Source organism: Macrobrachium rosenbergii, chromosome 12 (genome assembly GCF_040412425.1).
Source record: "Macrobrachium rosenbergii isolate ZJJX-2024 chromosome 12, ASM4041242v1, whole genome shotgun sequence".
Lineage (NCBI taxonomy): Eukaryota > Metazoa > Arthropoda > Malacostraca > Decapoda > Palaemonidae > Macrobrachium > Macrobrachium rosenbergii.
In genome coordinates, this window is record NC_089752.1 from 96,701,558 (window position 1) to 96,711,557 (window position 10,000).

The window sequence follows — 10,000 nt, forward strand, 5'->3', positions numbered from 1 at the left end:
GTCTTTCATCTTTTCCTTTTCCTTCTTTTCTGTCTTTTTTCTTCTTCTTTTCATTTTTTCTTCTCTCTTAGGAATGTCAGTTTTCCTTCTTTTCTGTCTTTTTCGTCTTCTTCATTTTCACATGATCGTCTTTCATCTCACTTAGGAATGTCAGTTTTCCTTCCTTTCTGTCTTTAACTGATCGTTTTATCTCACTTAGGAATGTCAGTTTTCTTTTCCTCCTTACTTTTCAAATCAGAAACTTCGACGAGCTTCTTCATTTTCACATGATCGTCTTTCATCTCACTTAGGAATGTTAGTTTTCCTCCTTCCTGTCTTTAACTGATCGTTTTTACCTTCTTTTCATCCTTAAAATCAGAAACTCGACGAGCAGCGAGAAGATTACCAAGGTGCTCCTGCCTAAGCCGCTTTTTAATAAATTATTGACGATTTTTCCTTATCCCAGACGAGAACAAAAATCTGCGGGTTAGATGCTTAGAGGAAAAAAAACTAAATTTGCTAAAATATAAATGAAAAAACTATAAGAAACCATTTTCAAAATCTGAATAATATATTTCATGATATATATAAACGTAAAAATGAATAGGAAGAAAAGTACAAGTGGGAAAAGACGAAATCCGAGAAATATATCTTTCACTTTGATTTTATGTACAGCCCTCCACAGGGATGATTCCATCTCTGGCGGGCCCTTGTGCGTCTTCAAAATAAGGTGCTTCTTATATTTTATAATTATCTTTTAGTGTTTTCTCGTCAGTATGATAGCTCCTACAAAATAGGAGAGTCTTTAGTTCGTTTTTAAATGTGAATATACATTCTATGTGCATATACATTCTGTGCTTAAACACGAATACAAAATTTTGTGTGTGAATCTGCGTATGAAAAATCAATATCATTCAAAACATACCCACTGCTAAATTAGTTTTCAAATACAACTGTTTAAGAATTAGTCAAATTGTTACCCGAATCCATTGCAAAATCTTGTTATAAAAATTGACCGTTCCCGAAATTTTGTATTATTTTTATATTCACGTTTGCTGTCAAAATTTCAATCTAATCTGGATGATTTGATATAAGACGAGAGATATTTCAATATACTAAGTACATTCAGCTCCGCAAGCGGCTACACGCCAGATGAACATAGCGCTTGCGACGCCATCGAGAATAATCAATTACCCGATATCTTAGTGAATCCATTACACAAAGACAATTAAGGAGAACGAAGCCATTTCTTGGAAAAAGCGTCAACAGGATGTATAATACTATAAATAGACAGAGTACGGAAATCTGTTCGACTTAATATCAACATTAAATCTCAATAACCTCACTAAACTGAAATAGTAATGGAACTCTATGTTCCTTTTATTTTGTTGTCAAAGACTGACATTTGAAGGATAGCGAAGTCCCAGGACTTTGTGGACAAATGCCCTTGGCACTGAAACACCCATTTTCTAACGCCACAGTAAAAAAAAAAAAAAAAAAAAGCTTATATTTCTTTTGTATCGATTACAGAATCGTCCCTTGCAAAGTTTTCGAAATACAAAAAAAAAAAAAAAAAAAAAAAAAAATTCAATACCGGCTTACGAGAAAAAGCGAAAATCAAGGTCAAATCAGAGGTAAATATAAATTCGTAAGTGAATCAAAAGCATGAAGAAAGCATTCTCGCCGTTTCCTGCGGGTACAAATATCTAAACAAACATGAGTCATATATCCCAAATAACCTGAGCTCAGTGCACTTACTCCATCATTCAGTTCACTTTTTTTTTTATTAAATCACCTTCATTTCAAACAACTTGATGCAATCTAAAGAAAGTTAAGTAAAAGACGAGTAAAGAACACGGTGAAAATGGAGAATAGTTTTTACCACTGGTTACTGAAGATATCCGTCGCAGAACGCCAAGTGTAACAAAGGATACTTGACTGGCTCTGTTAACTAGAATTCAGACGAAAATAGTAGAGACTGCAGAAGGCCTACTGCAGGTAGTATATTTGCAAGGCTGCTGAAACCACGTGCCATAATGACATTCCCAGGGTAAATTTAACTATCAGCCAACAAGCGCTTAACTCATCTGCGAACCGAAATGAGCACTTTGTCCTAAAACATTCTTCTCGAAAACAGATTTAAGAAAAAAAACAATGTTAACAGACTTTGAAACATCCTAAGGTAATTTTATTTACAAAAAGCACTTACCAGTCAAGTTACAAATAAAAGAAACAATAAAAAAAACAATAACACCTCTATTATCCACTTCATCTACGATGATCGCAGTTTTAACAAAAACAATGAGTCGGCATTAACTAATCACAACAATGGTGATAAAGCTTCACTTGATGACGATAAGAAAGACCATAATCTAAGAAAAAGACGAGCAACTGTTACTGTCGTCATAAAAATCGAAAGGCTGAAAGAGCAGGATTTGTCCTTCGGGGACTTCTTACAACCAGCAACGCGTGACTGAAGTCAAGTGAATATTTTGTCTACATTCTCCACTTGAGGGTTTTACTAGGGCGGCAAAAAGGCCAACGAATGTCCGCGGGTTCTAAATCATTTTGTTTAAACTTAAATATAGCGAGATACTCGAGAGAATCCAAGAATATCTTGGGCATTCCTCTCTCTCTCTCTCTCTCTCTCTCTCTCTCTCTCTCTCTCTCTCTGACCAACAGAATTTATTAGCACCAGCAGAATTTATTATGTTGATATAATTTAAATTTCCCCAATGTTCTCCCTTAGCACCAGGTCATCACGACAGCAGCTGCCAATAGCTAATACGTAATAAAAGCGATCCTACGACAGGGGTATCCTAATCCCGTATATTTTTTTCATTTTTCTCTTAAGCGAGGGTAGATATTCGTTACGTCAGGACTTGGCGCGTCAGGAGGAGGAGGAGGAGCATGTTGGGTAGCTTTTGTGTTGATTCTTGCTTTGATCCATGACTTAGTTGGTGTAGGTGTTTTCGGAGGCCGGGACCCCCTTTCCTTACCTGAACATGCGACCTTCGTCTCTGCCCAGCAGTGTATTATCGTCCCCAGCGGGAGTAACAACACCAGCTTGCCTCAACACCAGGGTGTCAAAGAGAGACAAGAAAGATAGAGAGAGAGAGAAGAAAAAAGGAAAAAAGAGACGTTAGCAGAAGAGCGGAGAGGAGAAAAGTGTTTTGCATTGAAAGACGCTGAGCGGCAGACCTGATGCAAGGGATTCAAGATGGCGCCAAGCAAACGCAGTAATGATAATCATGATGATGATCGTATTACCGATGATTGATCCCGGATAACATGTCCTCTTTGAATGACTCACGATGCATCCCAACCCTTTGAAATAAGTGTGGTTGTGTCAAAAAATATTTTTGGAACACGAATTTTAAATTTTGTCATTTTGAAAGTCCAATTTTGTCCTCAAAATGTGTAACAAGAGTAAAATGCCTCGATTCCATGTGAGTATTTTTGGTGTGCAGTGAGTGTCCGAAATATTGTCGTGTTTTCCACTGTTTCTCTTCTAAGGACGTCTTCGTGATCTGTTTCACAAGTGACATGTGATGATGACCTGGTTTCCCTTTCCCTTCCCCAGGTCACGGCCAGGGTTGCACTTGCGAAGTGTGCTCGTCGGAGTTTCCCCTTCGCACTCACCTCCTCCTCGACATGTCCTACTCGAGGCTGAGTCAAGACCAGAACAAGTCGTCCTCCACATCAAGGTTTAGCTTTTTCAGTCGAAAGAAGCCGTCGGGCCCTTCTCCTGCGGCTGCCGCTGCGGCGTTGGCATTGGCACAAGAACAGAGACTCGCTGCTGCCAGAGTGAGTATAGACAGCACTGGCACTCTCCACCACGAGTGCAAAGTGTCCCTCTCCCCACAGATTCCTATGAGCAATGAATGGCAATCAGGGATGATCAATCATTGTATGTGTGTGTGTGTGTGTGTGTGAGTGTGCTGCGTGTTTGTGCGTGAGCCTCATCACAATAAGCCTTATAAAGAAGGAACGACTGTCAATGAAGATTAATAATTATTCAATATGTGTGTGTGCGTATGGGCGCGTGTGCTCTGCAGAACGCATGCCGTAAGTGTTTTTGGGTAAGTGACATTGTGAACCATCTGCATTTATGGATTGTAGGTTTTCAGGCTGATGATTTATCAGGCTATGTCAAACTGTCTTGGGACTTCAAAGAAGTTATAATAGGCCCTGTCATTAACGAGCTTCTCCCTCCAAAATATTCCATAAGGAAGACTTAAAAAAGATTAATATTCGAAAGGATGAGAGGAGAGAGCCTGCCAGCGCATCCCAGAAGGTTGAGATGCTTGATGATGAGAACGTTTTGCTGATGAGACTGTTTTTTTTCTGCACGCTGCCGTGAGACTGTGACATTTGCCAGCTGTGAGCGAGGGGGAGAAAATGATTGTGGATGCTGACGAATGGTTCTTGAGCACGACCCTTTACACATCAGATCTCTCCGAAGCTGTTAAAGAATTATTCATTAACAAGAATACATCTCATTGATTGACATGAATTATTTTTTCATTAATACAACTAAAACTTTTATGGCAATTCTAATTAGGCAGCGGGTCATTTATTTATGACTATACAAGCCAGCATAAAAGCTTTCTTATACATGGTAAAATAACTTTATTCGCACGTATGGGCATCCACGTCTACAGCGCTTTTCTCGGATTTAAGGAAATTCAACTTCCAAGAGACTTTTATGGGAAGAATATGCATGTGTTGTGAGAGACGTCCTTTCACGGTGATGCACCTCCGTTTTCTTTCTGTTTCTTTCATTCTTTCTAATCCAGGACTTTCAATGAAAGGTGGGGATACCAATGCATCGTTAAGTTCGTCCAAAACTGGCAACTCAGCCACTGTTTATTTCCTACAAAGGAATACTCAGCCAATACGAGAAGATAATCAGGCGTTCCATGATTAACATACAACATCAGGCACTGGCAAACTTGGTTTTTAAAAGAGTTATCATATGAAAAAGAGCATGAGAGGCATAAATATCTAAAGCGATCAAAAATTTTAAAACCTGAACGTCATGAGACCCAACTGTTAATAAGAAACACAAGTAGATTGCATCACTTGCTGAACAATAGAACGCAGCAGGAAACTTAACTTTTAAGACCGTCTGCAATACAAAGCACAACTCACTAACCATTACCATTTTTTTTTGTACCAATGTATACTTTGGGGAAATGGATCATAAACAAAAGAAAATACAAAACAAACAAAAAATATATCCATAACCAAACCTGAAAGTATTCCCTCAGAATGATTAAAGTTCAGCCAAGACCACAGTCACCGAGAGTGTGGAAGCATTTAAGTAGGACACACACGCACTGCCGAAAAACCTTCTGTTACTTCATAACACCCGAGGGTCATCAAGACAAGGGAATAGAATAGAATACGGCATTTAGGCCAAAGGCCAAGCACTGGGACCTATGAGATCATTCAGCGCTGAAAAGGAAATATAGTAAAAAGGTTTGAAAGGTGTAACAGGAGAAAACCTCGCAGTTGCCCTGTGAATAAATTGTTAGGAGAGGATGGAAAAGATGATGGAAGAAAGAGAATATGAACGGAAGTACAGTAAAAGGGATGAAAAGGGCTGCAGCTAGGGGCCGAAGGGACGCTACAAAGAACCTTAAGTAATATTTACAGTGCACCGCATGAGGTGCACTGACGGCACTACCATCCCACTAAGAAAGACAAGGGAAGCACCTTTATTGCCGATCATTCACCGAAGACGCCTTTGATAAATTGTTGTTCACATCAAGGCAAAATAATTTCCCACTACGCTACGGTGCGTTTCTTCAATTGAGAGCGACGGGTATTTACCAGAGCTCTCACTTTTATCCATACATCAGACACAACAATGGGATTCTGACCCCTTACCGGAAGCAGATTTTGGCCTCTTATTCGGCTATTAGAAATGAAGTCTAGAGGTAGGAATTAGCCTTCAGTGTGCCTCAGCCGACTCAGTGTAGGCAGTAAGTTAGGTAAGCTGAAGCGTCCCATTGAGCTGCAGCTGTACAGTACATGTCACCCTTTCTGTCTTGTTACCCTATTCGATTCTCCGACCGGCCAATGAAGAATTAGAGGAATTTATTTCTGGTGATAGAAATTCATTTCTCGTTGTAATGTAGTTCGGATTCCACAGTAAGCTGTAGGTCCCGTTGCTAGGTAACCAGTTGGTTCTCAGCCACGTAAAATAAGTCTAATCCTTCGGGCCAGCCCTAAGAGAGCTGTTAATCAGCTCAGTGTTCTGGTTAAACTAAGATATACTTAATCACTGGCCGCTATGCAAGTATACAGAATGCAGCTACCCTTCGTACAAACTTCGGAAAAGTACGTTACGTCCTTAGGGTCAGGACTAGCCATCTGACCCTCATTTATATTACTATAGTCAGTGAAAAATTTAAATACGACATACAATACAAGGATTTGCTATTAAAAACGCCAGTACTTTGAAATTGTTCAGATTAACCTCTGGTCACGTTAGAAAAACCTACATCTATTACTACACAATACATTCTGTAGTAAGAATTCTATGCAAGTATCACAGAGCACTGTGTTGTCTTTTGTTTAAAGAGACAGTCGCTGAGCACACGGGGTCAAAGGGCAGCGTCAAAGTGTCAGAGACACAAGGCCATTTCAGGCATGAAAAGTCTCGCTGTGCATTTATTACATCTATGAATCTAACGAACTCATCTACATTATTTATAGGTAATATGTTCTTGATAAACGTGAGTCCAAGAACTATAATAAATAGTAATAAAACTCAAAAAAAAAAAAAAAAACTCACCCAAAGTCGAATATTTTATGGAAGCTGTCAAAGATTATTCGGCTGAATGGTTCTTGTAGGAGTGATCCAAATTTACACATACGCACGTGTACGTGTTATACATAAACCCACTAGGGTACGGTCTTTGACCTGTTCATCCTGATGGCTTGACCCCTGAAAGTCTTACGAGCACAAGTCGATGTAGTCACCGAGGTAAAACCAAGCTCAACATTAAATGGCGTATGATAATACAGAACTATTATTTATGTCCTTACAAGTAAACAGTCAGTCCACTCTGGGCTCGCTCAATCAATTTAAGCGCAAGGCACAACTTGGTCATTAGTTTTAGTTTACTTAGAGAATTCCCCAAAGAGTTTACAGCCCTACATTGCTCTTAACGTCATTATCATCACCATACACTGGATTACGGCCCCGAGTTCAGCCCTGGTACGTACGAACACCTCTGCTTTGCGGGTTGACACCTCTGAAGGTTATAGACATGATTATATATATATATATATATATATATATATATATATATATATATATATATATATATATATATATATATATATATATATATATATATATATATATATATATATATATATATATATATACCTGAATGTTTCACTGCTGTTAAGCAAAGGGATAAGAAGTAAAACTCACAGCTGGTTTTATTCCTATAAAACCAGCCTATAAAATAATGCTTATGAAATAACAATCCACATGAGTTTACATACAAGAATCTTTTAGTATCTTAAATACCAGCACTTGAATGCATGGGAGCCATTCCTTCACCAGAAACCTCAAACAGTTAACAAGAGAGGCAAACATAAGGAAAAATTTAAGTCTTCGGGGCCAAAATTCGAACAATTTTTTTCAGTTTTCTTTACGATTGATAGGCATGCGTGGCCCAAATATGGTTTGGATATGTAGTTACACACTCCATAATCGATTGCAACATTCTTTGGGGTTCAGACGTTTACAAGTCTTTATTTATAACGCGACCTTCATAACAACTGAAGCTTTTTCAGTTTTACTAGGGGCATGAGACGTTTGGGAGAAGGTGAACCGGTCTACAGATATTTAACGACAGAAGGCTTAAGCATGCGGTCATCTTGTTCTGCAACTTTCCTCGCATTTTCATCGTTAGTATTCTGCTGTAAGTCATCTCAATATAAGAAAAGCATTGGGAGTATTATGATATTAATACAGAGGGCGCCTAGCTGTATTAATTGTCTCGTTTCTTTCCTGATTGGTTCCAGATATAAATTATTCAATGTGGTACTCCTATTCGTGTAACGCCGAGATACAATATCAAACATTCCTGTAAGTTTTATTACCTTTAGGGAAAGATCATTTCTTTACTAATGAATTGTTCCCGGAATTAACACGGAATCAGTCATAACGACATAAATGACGCTGATGTAGAAGTTATACATATGCACCGCCAAGAATTCAAACCTGGAAAACATTATCAAGTGTTTCAAGTAAGAGACATGTAACGCTTATTAGCGGAGATAACGCTGCACCAAGGTATTAACTTCGGTATGTATCCACCTCTGTCAAAGTCCAGGGTAAATATTCGAGAGCATGCGAAAAAATGCAAAATAAATATTGAAAATAATCAATTTAAAATTCTGTCGACGGCTCGTACTCCAGCGGCTGGCAATCCTCGAGTCACTGTATAAAACAGGTAGTTCCAAAGTTAAACAATCAAACTGCCTCCACCCGTCTTTTCTTAGCGTGAGTTTACCTTGGACTGACAAAGGTGGATACATGCCGGGTTAATGCCCTGCATCAAAACACACACAAAAAAAGAAAGAAAAAACCAACAACTAAACTGAAGACTCGTATCGACTAATCTGAATGTTGGAATGGGCAATGAAAGTAGTCACTGAAGAAAGCTGAATGAGTCACGTGAGATTCGAACTTGAAGGCCAAAGTGTTGAGTTCCCAACTACATGACGGCTGTGCCAAATCAGCGCGAGTAGGCCTACAAGAATGGCGTTAACATAGTCTTATGTGTCAGCAACTCCATCAGAAGTTAGTGCGTATTAAAGGAACGGCTGACTTCCGAGGAAATTCCTTTTAAAACTGACGACGTGGGTATTTATCCTTGCGAGAAAGACCTTGAAATTAAATATCGGTACCTGAGAAGGAAGGTAGTCTATTTAACTAGCAACACAAGGAAAAAAAGAAAAGGAAAACTCATACATTGTCATGAAAATCACTACGCAGTCTACCAAATACATGCGGTTTAGCGCTCTTCGTTTGCCATCGCTTTCAGGGGTTCCCAATCTGGGGTACATGTACCCCCAGTGGTACATTTGTACTCTTCAGGGGGTACATTGGATCTAAAAGAATTTCCTCATTTTAGTAAGCAAAGCCTTTACTTAAGTCATATCAAGAGTAGGGCGAATACCATTTGTTTTTCAACATTATGGAACTTCCCGCGGCTGTAATCTGTACTCGTACCGGGCCTGAAAAGATGCAGTCTACACAAACGGATTTCATAACAAAATTATATTGTTTTTCTTTTTCATAATCAATTTTTAAGGGTACGCAGGAATCTATAAAAATGCCCAAGGGGTACAGAACAAAAAGTTTGGGCACCCATGGCTTACATACATAATACTTAATACATGCATACATACATACATAATACATACATATATATATGTATGTATGTACGTATGTTTGTATGTACAGAATGTTCTGTACATACAAACATACATATATATATATGTATGTATGTACGTATGTTTGTATGTACAGAATGTTCTGATCTTGTTTAATTTTCGAAGTTACCTCTAAATAGAACTGTAGTCTTCAGAATTTGCGTAAATGTCAGTCCCCATGGCAGTCGTCCCTTATCCATGCATACATGCTTGCCTAAATACATACATACATACATACGTACACATGCATACAGTGTAAATACATACATATATATATATATATATATATATATATATATATATATATATATATATATATATATATATATATATATATATATATATATATATAATATATATATATATATAATATATATATATATATATAATATAAAATAATATATATAGGATAGAGAAACACTGGAGCCTATATAGGCCTATATGATACAGTTTCCCTATATATGGATTTTATCTTTATTTATATATTCATATATTCCATATTTTCGTGATTCAGTTATACACATATATATGTATATATATATGTATATATGTT

At 37.9% G+C, this 10,000-nt stretch overlaps 1 protein-coding gene across 3 annotated transcripts in view; it reads left to right on the forward strand.

Moving 5' to 3' along the window:
- LOC136843766 (uncharacterized) overlaps nt 1–10,000 on the forward strand; it is a 164,817-nt gene that overhangs the window by 105,459 nt on the left and 49,358 nt on the right. For 2 of the 3 annotated variants that reach the window (XM_067112444.1, XM_067112443.1), the window contains one exon: nt 3,563–3,786. In XM_067112444.1, coding sequence (XP_066968545.1) covers nt 3,563–3,786 — 224 coding nt within the window. Of the gene's footprint in view, nt 1–2,871; nt 3,219–3,562; nt 3,787–10,000 lie in introns of those variants that run through there. The other variant, XM_067112445.1, reaches the window with a different exon arrangement.